Source organism: Chlamydotis macqueenii, chromosome 12 (assembly GCF_036417535.1).
Source record: "Chlamydotis macqueenii isolate bChlMac1 chromosome 12, bChlMac1.mat, whole genome shotgun sequence".
Lineage (NCBI taxonomy): Eukaryota > Metazoa > Chordata > Aves > Otidiformes > Otididae > Chlamydotis > Chlamydotis macqueenii.
Genome location: NC_141567.1, coordinates 15,059,988 through 15,075,353, shown reverse-complemented (window position 1 = coordinate 15,075,353; position 15,366 = coordinate 15,059,988). Strand labels below are relative to the sequence as shown.

Genomic DNA, 15,366 nt, shown 5'->3' with positions numbered 1-15,366 from the left:
TGAAGGAGAGATTGTCACTTGATGATGATTAATTTAGGAATGCATTAACATGCCAAAGAAATCGAATGATAGAGGCTAGCTTGCCCTCTCCTCCGGTTTCCTAGACCCTAGGGAAAAAATGAAGCCAAGGCTGAAGCGTATGACTTAATTAATGATGACTGTGGACTTAGCCTCTGCTACCATTTCAGCAAACCAGTCAGCGATGTGGGATTTTTTTTTAACTCCCTTCAGATGTGGTCACTTACGATACTTGCCATCCTCTCGGTGTATGGTTTTTATTAATCCTGAAAGCAAGTGTTAGATAAAACTGACCTCGAGCCTACCTCCTGCTCAGGTGCCCCACACCCTTGCCATCTGGTTGTAGCTCCACCAGGTTGAGCTGTGACCACTCTTTAGGTGGTGACCCTGAATGACAGGGGAGCTGGCAGCTGCAAAATATAACCACGGCGGTAGATGTATGGGTGCCCAAGGACTGTGCTTGCTTAAGCTGTCACTGGCATGTCATCGATTTCATAACCCTGAACAGACCGGTCGCTCAGATGTGGATCCTGGTTCTGCCGCGCGTTGGGCCGTGAGAAATCCCGTCACGCTGGTGGGATTGAATCAATAGCTGGAAGCAGCCACTGGCGTCACGCCTCCTGGGGGAGTAGCAGCAAGGGTCAGTGTGGGGCGTGGCAGCTGCTGAAGTAAACCAGGGCAGGGCTGCCGGTGCCTTGTCTGTGCAGGGCTGTGTTCACCGGAGTTAGGTTTTTTTCAAAGTTCAGCTGATCTCCATCACCTGCTGTGCTCGGCTGCGCCGTTTTACCCCTTTGCTTTGCAACTCTGATTTATGGAAGGACTTTATGGAGCTGACTGAAGCTGTCTGACTGTATCTAGCAGGGTGCAGGCACTGTGAGCTACTTGAGCAGAAGCAGGTGCCCTAGTTTTCCCTCGTCTCCTCCTTCCCATTGCCTCTTTCCTCCTCCTGGCCAGGTCTTGTCCGACAGTGTGGGTTGTGGGGCTGCATTGCAGCAGAGGTTAGTCCTGGCTGTACCATCCCTTGGCACAGGCGTATGTAAGCGCCTCTTTCAGCTGAGCCTGGTACGCTACCAAGCATTTCTCCAAGTCTACCCAGTTTCCCCTGATGGTCATCAGGCACTCCGTGAACATCTCAAGCATGGTTTACCATGGGCTGGGATTGGAGCTGCAGAAAAGGGTGTTGTGGCCGTAGGTCCTGCAGTGCTGGTTCAGGGAGAGCAGGGGTCATGTAGCGTGCCCGGTGTTCGCCCGCCCTGCTGGGTCCTGCAGGTCTCCCTGTGCACTGGAGCCATGGCATACTGCTCAGTGTTTTAAAATCTGAGTGCACCAGCACGAGTTTGAATATTAAATCTACATTTCAAAGTCCTGTTATTACTTATTACATTTTAATTGCTTCCCTTGCCCTTTGAATCAAAGTACAGCTTGTGGTGTAGGAACATGACGAGAGCCGAGCTGGAGGCTGGGAGGCGGAGAACACCCACCGGATGGATCCGACTGGCTGGGGGAAGGATCCTGCGGCGATCTCAGCCTGCTGTGTCTGGATCTGGTTGCGTACCAGCTAAGCATGCGAGAGGCAGAGCAGGCAAGGACTGACAGGCATCATTGTGGGAAGAAGGGGAAAGGATGGCAGGCTAGCAAAATTTCTTGTGCATCCTTGTGAAGGGAGCCTATGCCAGCGCGTGATCTGCCAGCAGCAGATGTAAGCTCTCAGAAACAGCAGGGAGGATGTTGACTGCAACAATGCATCAAGGCTGCGGTTTGTAACCTCAATAGTAAGGCAGTTAACTTTTTTTTTTTTTTTTTTAACAAAGACATTTTGATTGCCAAATCCATAACCATTAGCAGCTGTGGTTTCGAGCTGTTCCTTCCTCACACGTTGCAGTCTAGACCTGACAGGCTTTCAAACAAAAGTTTGGCTGCTGGCTTTTGTTTGTGTTTTTTTGTGATCCTGCTTTTTTTCTTCTTGCCTGTTCTGTTAATTCAGATTCAACGTTGGCGCATATCCCTTTTCTAACCTAGCCTCCACAGAGTGGCTCCTCTGCATCCATGTCATCTTCTGTGGCCGAGGGCAGCATGTAGAGTTCCTGGGGTGCCTGTTCACAAGGCTGCAGTACTGGATGTTTCTGCCTCAGGCTAGAAAAATTGGCATTTTTAGAAAGTTGAAACTGCTTTGGGGTTTCTCTTTAGGAAAATGCTATGTTTCTCCTGGGCCAAAGGCTGGCTGGCCTGTGCTAAGGCAGAGGGAACGGGTCTTTAAAAGATGATACTTGAAAATGTGCTCCAACTTGAAAGTGTGATGCAAGACCATGTTGTGAGGGAGAACAAACCTCAAAGTGAAGCACTTGGTGCTCTGCAAGCTCTGTCCAAAACTGGAGGTCTGAGTCAGGAGATGGTGACACAAAGCAGTGGCAAACCTGGATCTTCTGGCTCAGGCGATAGCTCCTGTTGCCAGTCGGGTGTCACCTTTGGGTGAACGTGCTCTGGAGCCCTTCAGGATGAAGGCTGGGTTGGAACATGGGCTAGATAATCCCCAAAAGTGAATGTCCTTGTAAAGAGGCAGCGGAGACTACCTCTGTTAGAACAACAGACGGGGAAATGATGCTTCAACACCATTCTCCTTGGAAAAGCGACAAGGACGGATGCTGCTCGGGCACAGCAGTTCTCGAAGGCTGATCTTGCGCACTGCAAGAAGATTGAGATTTTTTTTTTTTTCCTCTTGATATTAAATAACTGCTACCTGCAGATGGACCACAGAGCTGAGAACTGAGTGTCAAGGGCTGGATTGTTTTTGGCTGCAGCTGTACTAAGGCAGCTCCATGGGGTTTCTGTAAGCAGGAACAGGGATTATTGCTGGTGGTGCCCAAACTGTAATTGGGGAGTTTGGAGCACCCACAACTGGTTAAGCATCATCTCTAATTTTTGAGGGCTCCGTTTCTCCTGCGTCTGTATGTCCATGTTGCAGATCCTGCAAGTGCCCCTCTTTGGCTGTGGCACCCCCATCGCTCGCCAGAAGCTCTCGACTTTCTTTTCCCCTTTTCAAACCACTAAAGAAACATTTTCTAGCTGGATGGTGAGCAATTTCCCTCCGGAGAGGAGGAGAAAGTGGCTGTTTAGTAGTTAATTACCTGTTACGTTAGTCTGACAGCTATGAAGCTTATGAGGCGTGAAAGAAGAGCGGATCCGCCTTTCCCACAAATCACCAGGAAAACGGGGTGAAGGAAGTTGTGCCCGGCGCTCAGGGGGGTGCCTCGCATCTCGCTCCTCTCCCTTGCACCTGGCCAAGGGGCTTCTCGTAACGCCTGGGGAAGAGCCCAGGGTGAGTTTTTGCCTGCTGGGGAAAGCTGATTTATTGCCACTGCTGGTTACGGCAGCCCTGCTCTTTCAGAGGGGACACCATCTCTGCCAAGATTATTTTTTTTTCCCTTTGAATGCATTTTACGGTGAGCTCTCTTGCCAACACATGGGCTCTGCTTGCTTTTATTCTTTCCAGACAGCGTTGCTTTCCAGCACTGCCTCTTTTATTTCAAAGCTCTTAGAGAGCAGCAGGGAAATGAAGACTGGAGCTGGTGTCCTGGCCCAGGCTGCCTGGCAGAGTGAGCTGTATTTCCCCTGTTGTTCTCCGCGGAGGCACGCCAGGAAAATGATTCAACCCTTTCCACTATTAACCTTGCAGAACATCTCAACCACCTCCTCGCATCCAGTGCCAGCGCCCCAAGGCCACCCCTGGCAGCCGTAAGATGGAGAGGATGGCGGTGACTCGCCAAAGGACTACAGGTTCCAGCGTGCAATTCTCCGCCGCGCTCCCGCTAACCGGGATGCGTGTGGGGCCGTGTGCTCGCAGGCTCAATGGGCAAGGAAAGCAGAGGAGAGCTCAGGCTGCATTGCAGGACTCTGTAGGCCAGCAGTGGAAAATGCCGGGGGTATTGCCACCCCCTGTTAGCATTTGGTCTCTTGTGCCATGTTTGCTTGTCTCCTTTTGTGTCCAGAGACCTTAATGAGAGCAAAGGATGCTCTTGAAAGGTCGCTAACAAAGCTGCCAGGGGAGTGTTTTGGCTTTGTGCTGCACAGAGCCGCTGCTCCATTGCACGTGGTGCCTTTGTTCCTTCCTGGGATGCAGCGGAGCAGAGCTCATCTTGTTAGCGATGGTTTGGCTCCCTCCCGGCACATTTTCCTTTGGCTCTTTTGATTCCTCTGCCTTCGGTTTGTGGCACTCAGGCTCAACTGAAGACGGCTTGATAGAGAGGGGTGAAGAAATCTCGAGGAGCTTGGGACAGCCCTTCTCCATGGGTGTTTTTTTTTTTTCCACTATTGAGACAGGATCTGGACGAGCTAAGGGTCCCAAACCCCGCATTGTTACCAGCGATGCTGGGCAAGCCTGCATGGCCCCTGCGTCCTGCTGCAAGCTTTACCCAAAGTAGGGGGGAAAAAAAAAATATTTTTTTTTAACGGGTTGGTGGGAGGAAAAAAATAAGCAGGGTGGTTCTTTTTTTGTTTTGTTTTTTTTTTGTTTTTTTTTTTTAACTCATATGTCAGAGAAGGTGGGTTCACATCTCTGCTGGCTCCGAGCTGGCTTGTCCCCTCCTTTGCTCTTTTGCTGTGGGCTGTGAAGTGGGGAGGCTGGGCAGCCCTGCTGCTATTTCTGGTGGTGACGAGCTGGTGACAGGAGAGGAGGGACGGTGAAAACAAAGTGTAGGGAACATTCATTAGCAATTATCCCTGCTCACAGCTTGATTGGGGTGGCTGTTGGGGACATCTGATAGCCACTTAATGTATGTTCAAAGTGCCAGCTCCAGCAAGAGGGCAAATCTGTTGGCTGGTTTTCGGAGGAGCCCAGGGCTCAGCTCCTTTTCCCGGCTTGTACTGAGCTGCTGCATTTAACCTCGAGATCTTTCTGTGTGTGGTAAGCTGCCTTGAGATCTGCTTTTTTCTTTTTTTCCCCTGCTAAACTCTGCAAAGCTATGATCTTAGAAACCTGTTAGCAGCAAATTGAAGCCCGACAGGTGCCGTCACAGAGATGGGATGAGGAAGGAGGATGGTGGTTGTGTGGAGAGCATACGTGGGGTTTTCAACTGTGCAAAGCAGTGGGCTGGAGCAGCAGTTGGTGTGCCGTGCCGTGCCGTGCCGGCTGTTTGCAGCCCACGGAACCCACCATCCTCCCAACTGCCTTGTTGCAAGTCCGCTACAAGGTGGCAGAAGGTCTGAAAGGAGACTGAATAATTTTTTTTTTTTTTTTTTTACACCATGGTTACATTGCATAACACGTCGCGTTTGAGCTTTCCTGCTTTTCTGTAGGATTAGAGGGGGGTGGGTTTTCTCCTTATTGAGGGACACCCTGGCCTCTGGACTTTATTTGTTGTAGGGGGCTTTTTTAGCCACCTTCTCCTAAGTGCTGGCCTGGTTCCCAGTAGAGGCAACATCAAAGCCTGGAGTACTGGCACCTGTCTTATTTACATCCGCAAGATTATAACCATGAGTGCCACTGAAATTAGGAAGGAACATCCCCCATCAGACTCCTGGCTGAGTTTCATTCTTCGTCTCTTGTGGAGAAGGAGTGTGGTTTCTCTCTAAATGGACCTTTTATTTAAAAAATTGCTGCTTCAGATCCTCTTTACTGGAGATATGCTCTGTCTTCTCTCTCTGGCACACTGGTTGTGGCTTTTGGGCTTTCACTACAAGTCTCAGGTTTGCTGAAGCGCTGATGGGCAGTGGCCACCATCTGCAGGGTGTAGTAGTTGGAAGGAAATTTGTTCTCCATCTCCTAAACTTAGTGCGTTGCAGATGCTACGGTGACTCAACTGACCTTTTACAGCAGAAACATGAGAAGTTAGTTTTTTACTCATTAGATACTTGGGCAGCTTTGGCAAATGTAACAGAAGCAGTTGTGTTTGCTGTCTTGGTGGCAGCGTCTCCGCTGAGAGCGTCAGTCAGTTGCCAACAGGAGAGGCGTCTTTGGTGCGGGGCAGGCAGGTGCTGATGTCCCAGTGCTGAGCTAAGCTGCAGAAGAGCCGTAGAGGCGGAGGAGTGCTGCCGTTCAGCCGCGCTGTCTGTCTTGATCTTGTTGATGACAAGACAAGATAGTGTAGATACAGTCCGTAGGTGTCTACAGGCGACGTTGCTCATGGTGATCGTGCGTGACATGAAGAGTGAGCGCTGTTTAGGGGACTGAATAGGAACAGGGAGAGATTTTTGGGTAGGAAATAGTAACAGCTCCAGTGACTTCTAGGAATGAGGTCCGTGAGGTGGTTTCTAAACCTCTTACATTTTGGCAGCTTGTTACAGGTACACTAGGGAGGGGCTGTGCTCTTGGTCCTGGTGATGTGTTGTGTGGCAAAAGAATATCTCGCTATTTCTCTGTTCAGGTTGCAGGCAGTGGTTTCAGGAGGTACAGTGGGCATGCCTAACCTTCTCTGAGAGGAGTCTCGGTTCCTACCAGCCCCCGCCATGTTCTCCTGTTGTTCACCCACTTCACCAGACCCTTCTTTGAGCGGTTCAGCCGATTGACCCAATAGAAAACTGACTTGCCCCAAAACCTCCCTAAATTTCTGAAAGGGTTCGAGTTGAATTGACTTGTGGAAGGGACCGGGGCAAGAGGGGAGCCTGGCCATGAGATTGGCTCAGCATCTTTTGGGAGCTCAGCCCCGTCTTCTCCACCTGGGAGCATCTTGTCTCTAGGCAGAGGAAAGGGTTGCGGCTTTTTCTCAGCTTTGGCAGACAGAAATATTCTGCTTTTGTTGTTCACCAGGATGGGATAAGAGGTTTCCGGGGTAGGTACAATAGGAAGCCTTAAATGTAGCGGCTGGACGAGGGGCTCCTTCCCTGCCTCCTGGGAGTGAGATGCCGGAGGAAGGATCGAAGCTTTTAAAATGCAGGACACAGGCAGATTTGGCACACGTACAGAAATGTACCCTGGGAGCGAAGATGAAAGGCTGCAGTGTGGAAGCGTAAGCCTAAGTTGCAGCTGTGGCATCCACCTTGGCCTTCAGATTGGACTGAGCTGGAAGCTTTTGGAGCTGAAGATTTGATCCTGGTTTTGGATGAAAGCGGTGGAGAAACCAGCCTGGCTGTTGCTTTTGCTGCCTATGCCTGGGTACCTGTTATGGGGACAGTCCCTGCATGAGGGCCTGTAAGGTGCGTGAAGGGGGACACGGTGATGTCCAGGTCCACATGGGAGATGGTGGCTGAGGAGATTTGGGAAGCAGCTGTACTCCAGGCAGCAAGACCTCTATGGCACAGTGTTCCCGGACACACAACCTGGCTGAAGAAGCCACTGGCAGCACCACGTGTAGTAGAGTGGGGATGGACCACCTCTGCGACCACATCTGGGTGATGGCTTTGTGGTGTGACCTTCGGAGGCCATGCTAGAGTGGGAGACTTACCTGCTGGGTAAGTCAGGTCCTCTGGCAATGGAGGGGCCACCAGTCACCCGCGTGATGCTGAGAGCAATAGAGCGGCGCCAGCATTTCACACTCACCAGGCGTTGGCCGGGGATATTCACATTGGCTCTTTCTAACCTTTCAAGATCCTCCTTCCCCTGCAGATGGGAAATGAAAATCCCTGGCTTTGGCAGGGAGCAGTGGAAGCAAGTCAAGTAATGTGGCCCAGCCGTAAACAAAAATAGAGGAAGAAACCTGTCCAACCCCAGATCGGTACAGCAGGGCATCCGCATGCGATGCAAATCAGTGCGGCTCTTTCTCCCCCGGTGTGAGTGTTGTACAGAGCAGCTAAGTGCACGTACATCTCTCTCTCTTGCTTGGTGAACAGCTCTTACACGCTGTTGTAAAATGAGAGGGGCTGGAAATGCTTTCTCTGGTTGATCCAATCCCAGTGTTGGGCTTCTGTAAATCTCCCCTAACCGCTGGCAAGGCTGCCAAACCCTGCTACAGCACAGGGAGAGCGGGTTGCTCCCTGCTCCCTTCTCCGTGCCCAGCTGTTCCAGGGCAAATCCAGACTCATCTTGGCAGGTCAGTGAGAGCTTTTCAAACACTCAGCCTAGGAGTCATTTGTTAGTAACAAATGGGGGATTTGCCAGGGCGCGCTGCTCCATCTGGTCTGGCATCCTGTCCCCTACAGCAGCCTTGACGGATCTGCTCGAGGAAGGCAGGGGAGAAAAAAAAAAAAAAAAAAAAAGGCAGCTTTCCCATGGAAGGAAAACCGCTTCCGCAGTCTGTTTGCACAGGGTTTCCTGGGCTGGAGCACCTTCGCCTCAGCACCTGTCAGCACAAGGTCTGCAGTTAATGGAGAATCTGAAGTATATACATGTTTTATCACTGTTTTGCATTTCACTTCTGAACAGCAGCGTGGCTGAGCTGCATCCAGACAGGACTTTAGTGCACTTCCCTCACTAAGTGGGATTTTTTTTTTTCCTCTCCTTTTTCCCCTCATGGCTAATGAGAGAAACAATCTGTTTATACTCTTCCTATAAAATTCCCCCATGTCTTCATTGCCATGAAGTCTCCCCATAGACTCCATGCGCGGAGCCAGCCCTGCATGGAGACAGCCAGTTTCTCGAAGACGTCACCCTGGCAAATTGCAAGCGTTTTTTCTGTTGCTCACTCTTTAGATGCAGACGAATCTTGAGGGTTGCACATCCTACTGCAGGATGGTGCACCCTCTCCAAATCTCAAAGCCCTGGTGTTTTGATTGAGCTGCGTGGGGAAGAGATGGGGATGTACCTGTAGCAGGGGCAGCTTCTTCAGTAGAAGAGGTGGCCACCCTTCTGGTGGTCATCATCTCGTTGGGTTCACTAAGCCGTTTTGGTTGAGGTGCTGGTGTGCTGCCCATGAGTGGCTGGGGTTCAGCGGGGGTACCTGCAACCCCACTCAGCTGAGTCTGGGAATGCTTTGGGCTCAAAATCAGTCCCATACTTGACCCAGCGCAAAGCAGGCAGTGAGAGGGCAAGCTTGGGAGGGCAGAGCCCCCGACTGCCTCTCTGTTGACACCCCATGCTCTAGATTAGCATAAGTCAAGTGTGAAACCACACCTTTTAGGTGGCGAGGTTGGTGCTAAAGGAGGCTGAAAATGGTTAGGGAGCACACAGAGAAGCAGCTCGGTGAGCTGATCCGAAAAGGGAGTAAGCTCTGGCAGAGGTGCGATGAGAAGAGGCTTAGCGAGGGGCTCACTTTGATTAAGACCCAAATCTGCAATATTTTTTTTTTTTTCCATTAAAAGTTCTTGAACTGGTTTAGTCTGAGCTGCTACAGCCTAGCTGGAACTCGTATCTTAAATAAAAATTTCACTGCCTCTGACCGCCGAGCTCCTTTCACGCCCGTGGCAGTCGCTCTGACTCTGTTTTGTGTGTGTGCTGTGTTTCGCAGTATCCGGATCTGAGCCAGGAGTCCGGGTCTCCATTTGTCTTTATCTGCACTAATCCCCAGGAGATGGTTGTGAAGTTTCCCATCAAAGGAAAACACAAAATCTGTAAGTAGTAAAGTTTCCACAGATGCCCCCCTTGGCCTTTCGTGCCTGCTCTCATCACCACCTCTGCTTGCCTTTGCCAGATGAGTTCGCAACCTTTGCCCTGTGCTCTTTGATCTGTAGGTGTTTGTTTAATGACTCGAATACATCTGTAATATTTTTTTTTGTCTTCGGTTCCCCTTTCCCCAGATGTTGCTTCCTTCAAAATACATGCCTCTTCCTGCCTCTGCAAACACTCTGGAGTCAAAGAGTGCTCGTGTCTGCAGCTGATCTGCTTCTGGCATCAGCCTGGGTCAAGACACGAGCCGGTGCAGCGATGCTCGGGCAAATCCACCCCTGCTCCTTGCCTGCGGTTTGAAATTACCCTCTCGCCTGTGAGGACGGTGAGGGCTTGAAGCAGCAAGAGCTGCAGGGCCAGATGGATGTTCTCCATCCGCAGGCCGACGGGATGGGATGTCCTGGCAGAGCTCGCGGGGAAGCGCCGCAGCATCTGTCCGCGCTCCGCTTGCCAGCGTCGTTAGTCCCTTTTATGAGCCACCAGCCCTTCCGCAGGCTGCCAGTTATTCCTGCCCGCTGCCATAAAAAGGATGGAGGAGGGATGCAGCAGCTGGGGAGCCTGCAGTCAGCTCTGTCCTTATTAGCAGCCTCCCCACCACACAGCCTGGGGAAGGCACCGTACACGCTTTCAGGGGATGTGAAAAATTAATTTGACGGGCTAAAAGCAGCATGAGCAGAAATAGTCTTGGCTGTTTGTTTAGCAGAGCTGACAACTTGGTTTTCTTTCTCGTTTGCAGCATGGTTCTCTGGGAGTAGCTATCTAGCGGCGCAGGAGTGGCAGGATTTCTCAGGACCGGTTAATAAGGGCTTTTGAAGCACAGTGTAGGGTTATTTTTGTTGGGTTTGAGGTTGGTGGTTTTTTTTTCCACCTCTCTGCTCAGAGAAGCACTGTTCTTCACAGCTTCAGTCTCTTCCTGGGCATTAGGGGTATTCCTGCCCTGCCGGGGTATTGAGCAGGGCAAAACGATTTGATTTCCTTCTTGCCTTTTGTAGCAACATCTGGGAGGTGCATTCAGCGGATGGCAACAAACAATGCTTGGTGAGCTGCAGCGCACGAGTCTTGCTAGCAGCACTGTCCTCCCCCAGGGACGGGTCTTTCCCAGCGCACCGCTGAGCAGGCAGCGCTGCGACGAGTTATTTAGGATTCAAAGGTCTTTGCTGCGGTAGAACAGCCTTGTCGCTGTTGCGTGCTGGAGCAGCTGCTGCATCTTTTTTTTTTTTTTTTTTTTTCCTTTTTTTTTTTTCCCTCTCCATATTTTAACCTCTCCTTGCTCTTGTACAGGCTCTCTCATGCCCCTTCACTGCCGCATCTGCCTCCATCCGGTCACGTTCAGGAGGAGAGCTGCTGGCGGCAGCTGAAGGGGAAGCTGCCGTGAGGTGTGAGCACAGGGCAGGCAGCTTCTGCGTGTCTGCCTCGCCGGGTGCAGTCGCTGCTGGTTCCCTCCCCATCTGTCACATTGTCTCCTTTGTGTTGTGACACTTTCCTGCTTGGAGAAGGATCAGTCTAACAGCCTGGAAGGAAGCCGGCTGTGCTGGCGGCTGCCTGCGCTGCCCACTCCTGCTGCTGGCCCTGCCTTTCCTGCCCTCCATCCCGACAGGAGCTGTCAGGAGAGCAGCGGTGGGGGGCCTGTGGAGTTGCACGTTCCCCTGCCGGAGGGGACGTCATCCGTCTGGGTGATATTTGTGACAGCCTAGGGAAGGAGCAGGGAAGGCTTTGACCTTTCACTGGGGTAAGGCGCTGTTTTAATAGGAGCTGGCATCACATCCGAGGCAGTCAAAAGCTTAATTCTCCGAGCTGGAAGCAGAGCAAGGGGGAAGGCACCGGCTCACATCCCCACCTGAGCTCGCTGGCTGTCCTGATCTCCTTGAAGCCTGGCTCAAGCCATGACAAAATGCCAGTTTGTCTTGTTGGGAAGCCAAGCCAGAGTGTTTATTCTTGCCAGATAACAGCGTGGACCTTGCCGCGATGACATCTGAATGCTTCTGCGTTGCAAATTAGTCATTTCTAGCAGCCCAGGGATGGGGAGAAAAAACCCAAACATAGCTTGATTTTTGCTGCCAGGGTTATTGTTTGTGTGGAAGGGATGAGCACTGTGTTTGCATCATATTTGGGAGCACGGCTGTCCCCAAACACATCCCCACTTAGTTTCAGTGCATGAGGACAAAGCTCGGTGGCAGTTCTCGTGGGAGATTTCCTTGAATCTGGGCCAGGCTTCCCTGAAGCCTCCCTCGAGCATCGCTCAGAATCCTCCCGCGGAGCAGCAGGCGAAGGGACACGTCACAGTGCAAGACAAGAGTCCTGAAATCACTGAGCGGAAAGAGAAGGGGACCCTGGGGCCATTGCCTTATTTTTAGCCTTTTCCTAAGGGTTACCCACGTGATGTTTTATCTTTGCCAGCTGATAGAATTGAGGAGCCTCCTGATCGCTTTTGGGGTCTGGGTGGAGCAGGCAGGCACATTAAATGTGAAGCTTACACCCCCAGAGGGAACACAGCATTGGTGGAGGGGGACCAGAGCATGGAGCAAATGTGAACACGCCGCCTTTCTCCTGCCAAAAACCCCGCGGCTTGGCGACACGGTGGTCCAACATGCTGCTTCCAGACAGTCTGGCCGTGCTGGCTTGGCCTCATTGAGTGCCTACTGCTGTTTCCAGCCATTGCAAGGAGGGAGCTTCTTCTCCATCCTTAGGCACGTGGGGAAAGTCTTCTCCTGTACAGGGCGGCAGAGAGGATTGTGGTTCTCGCAGACCTTGTAGGAGAGCGTCTTCCAAACTCTGAAGCTCAGGGTGAGAACACTGAAAACAGATGCTTCAAGTAATGCCCTATTTTGCGCTTTCACTTGGCCTCAGATTTAATTTTCTCATTTGTGATGGTGGAAGAGCTTTCTAGAAGCACTTTTGTGTTCCAAGGGCTGCAGGTTGGCAACTGCTGCACCGAGACGTGGTCAGCTTCTGGTTCCTGCTTCCAATGTTGACCTGACCGTAGCTGTGTTTCAGTTTGTGGATCTATAGCACAGTGATGTGCAAACCCTTGCTCACATTTGTTTTGAACGTGTTACGGGTTTGATGTATTGAACTTCCCTCTCAAGCTCAGACAAGAGATAGGCTGGCCCAAAACTCAAGCTGAAGGAGGAGGACCAGTTTCAGGGAAGCTGGGTTGTGCTGGTGGTACATCCTGAGGGAAGCAGTTCTGTAACCTGCCTTTCCTGGGAAAAGCATTGTCAGACTCTTTGTGGAGCTGAAATTGAGAAGTTTTCTCAGTTTGAAGAGAAGGTGATGGTCTCTGGCTGGTTTGGAGCCATTTTCCTTGGACAAGCACCTGCTTCTCACGGCACATGGTGGCTGCCCGTGTCCCTCCTGAGGGATGCAGAAGATATTCCCTAGGAACTGGGGCTGCCCTCTCCAGCTCACCACAGGCTCTGCAGTTTTTCCTGCTGGCTTCTGCAACTTGCTGGAGCCCTGTCCCTGCTCCCAGCTACAGACAGAGACAGGATGAGGCTGGCAGTTGGAGCATGGGAAGACACAGGGGAGCAGCAGCAGGGATGTTCCCAGGGAGACGTGGCACTAGAGGATTTGACTGGTGCTGGCTGACGGCAAAGCCTCTCCGGGAGGCTGGCTCTTTGCCGTGCTGCCTTGCTTAAGGTCACCTTTCCTTTCTTCCTCTCCCTTTTGGAGGAGGGAGCTTTGCCTGGGAGAGCGAGAGCATCCTTGCTTTTTTATGGGCAGGGAGAGGGGGACAGGGACACCCTTCTGAGGTGGCCCACTGCCCTCCCAGCTTGCTCGCTGTGCCTGGTGCTTGGCTTCTTCTGCAGGAGTTGCCCAAATCCCATGTGTTGGTGTCCTGCTCCTCTCCCAGGTGGAAAAGCGGAGCTGGTAACGAAGTCACCAAGGGCTGTGAAGCTTGGTGGGACGAGGGAGGGTGGCTTTTGCTCCAGGTCCCATCGGAACAGCTGGGTGTGGGCACCTGGACTCCCCAAGGTGCTCCCCAGTGGCAAAGGCAGCGCAGCCCTCCCAGATGGTGGCCTTGGAGGCCACCAGCCTAACGCTTGACAGCACAGAGTGGTCGGTCCCCATCACCTTCTGCGTTCCATTCCATTGTTATCCCCAAGATGGGGGTTTATTGTCCCCAAGCCTGGCTTTCCACCACACCATGGAGAAATGTGTCCCCAACATGATGCTTAACGGTCCCTCATCTCCCTCAAACGCGAGGACACGCATCCTGGGGCAAGCAAAGGGATCAGTTTTCCCCCTGGTAGCAGCGGATGAGCGCTGGATGTTAATTTACTCTCCTCCTTGCTGAATTTCCCCTGCTCCGGCGTCTCTTTGCCGCATCAGACATGCTTGCCCCCGGCTCCCCGGTGTTGCGCCTGCGGAGGGAAGCCACAGCGGCTGGAAACGCCTGGCTCCTCAAGCAGGATAATTGAATGTGACAGGAACACACTAACTAGGAGACCTTGCTGCCTCCAGCTGATTTGCATTGCAAATAGCATTTAAAAAGAAAGAGTGATGAGGGTTTGTTATGTTTTTTTTCTTAATCCCCTCTCTACAGGGAAGCTGGATGCAAAGATCCATCAGGGAGCAAAGAAGGGGTTAATGAAGCAGAAAGCGATGGGGTGAGCCGAGGGGGAGCAGCGATGGGTTCCCACGCAGCACCTGTCTGCCACCGAAGGGTGCCGGGATGGTCCTCGACTCTGAAAGCAGGTGCAAGATGGATCCCAGAGCGCTTTTAGGTATTGCTTTATCTGCTGTATTCCAAAAGCATTAAAAGAGACGTGTTTTCACCGAGCTCTCACCGAACAGCACCGTGCTTGGGAGGTCACATGCTGTGGACACAGGTGGGTGGGAGATGGAGCTTGATGGGATGGAATTCAACCAAGTGCTGGCGTCTCCTGTGAGCACCGGATCGTCTCGGCAGGCAGGGGTTAGCTCCATCCTGGCTTGGGCAGCATCTCCCTCCTCAAAATGTGCCTTGAGGTCTTTTGGCTGGATGGAGTCAGACACATCGCGGTGCTGACCTCACAAGAGAAGGACGAGAAGTGGGGGACGAGGGGGATGGCTCCCAACAGCTGGAGAGCCCATGCTCGAGGATGCAGGGGACTCAGGGTGAGAGGTGTGCTCTGTTCCTGCTCGGAGGCTTTCCACTCTTGGAAATGCCGGGAAGTACCCAGCCTTAGATCTTCTGTCAAAGCAGCAGCTGCCCTGCAAAAGCTGACCCCTCCTCCAGCAGCTGTGTGCATCAGTGAAAAACCCGCTCTGCCTTATGAATAAGATTAATTTCTCTTTTTTCTTTAATCCTTCATATTCAGCATCTCCCCACGTTGCGTGCCTGTGCTCGTTCAGCATGTGTGTTTACTGGGCTCTGAGCTTTTCGTGCCACATTGCTCCAGGGTCTGCCTTGCCATGGCCTAAGTGCTCCTTGTTCCCTGGAGCCCACCCTGCTCTGGAGGGGACAGAGCAACCCCTCAGCACTGCCAGCATCAGGGCTGTCACCAGCTCAGCTGCTTGGCACAGTCACTGGTTGCGGGTTGTCCCAGCCCTCTGCCTCGGTTCTTATCGCAACCCCATCAGTGAGGAAGAGGAGGGCGTTAAGCCTTTGCGCCAGCTGCCTGTGCCCCCTGAAGCTCAACAGCTGGATGCTACAGTGCTGGAAATCATCCCACTAGCACTGCCATTTGCCCTGGGAGTTGTCTTTTGCCTCCTTTTGGTGCCTGTGGGATCTCAGAGATGCTGGAGATGGTGGATCTGGATTGGACGCCCACCCACATCATTCCTGGTTTGCTTCCTGGGACAGATTGCCCACCCTGTTACAAGCCCGCTATTTGGCTTCCTATTAAACCAGATCCAGCTTCTGCATCCACCTCCGTGACAGCGGCAGCTGC

The 15,366-nt window shown here is 52.2% G+C and overlaps 1 protein-coding gene across 2 annotated transcripts in view; it reads left to right on the top strand.

The window, feature by feature from the left end:
- Window positions 1–14,272, top strand: part of TRIP4 (thyroid hormone receptor interactor 4) — a 31,548-nt gene extending 17,276 nt beyond the window's left edge. The window contains exons 12-13 of one of the 2 annotated variants that reach the window (XM_086757527.1): window positions 9,333–9,435; window positions 14,037–14,272. In XM_086757527.1, coding sequence (XP_086613653.1) covers window positions 9,333–9,435; window positions 14,037–14,104 — 171 coding nt within the window. In that variant the 3' untranslated portion in view covers window positions 14,105–14,272. The remainder of the gene's footprint in view (window positions 1–9,332; window positions 9,436–14,036) is intronic. The other variant, XM_086757528.1, reaches the window with a different exon arrangement.
- Window positions 14,273–15,366: the final 1,094 nt, after the last annotated feature.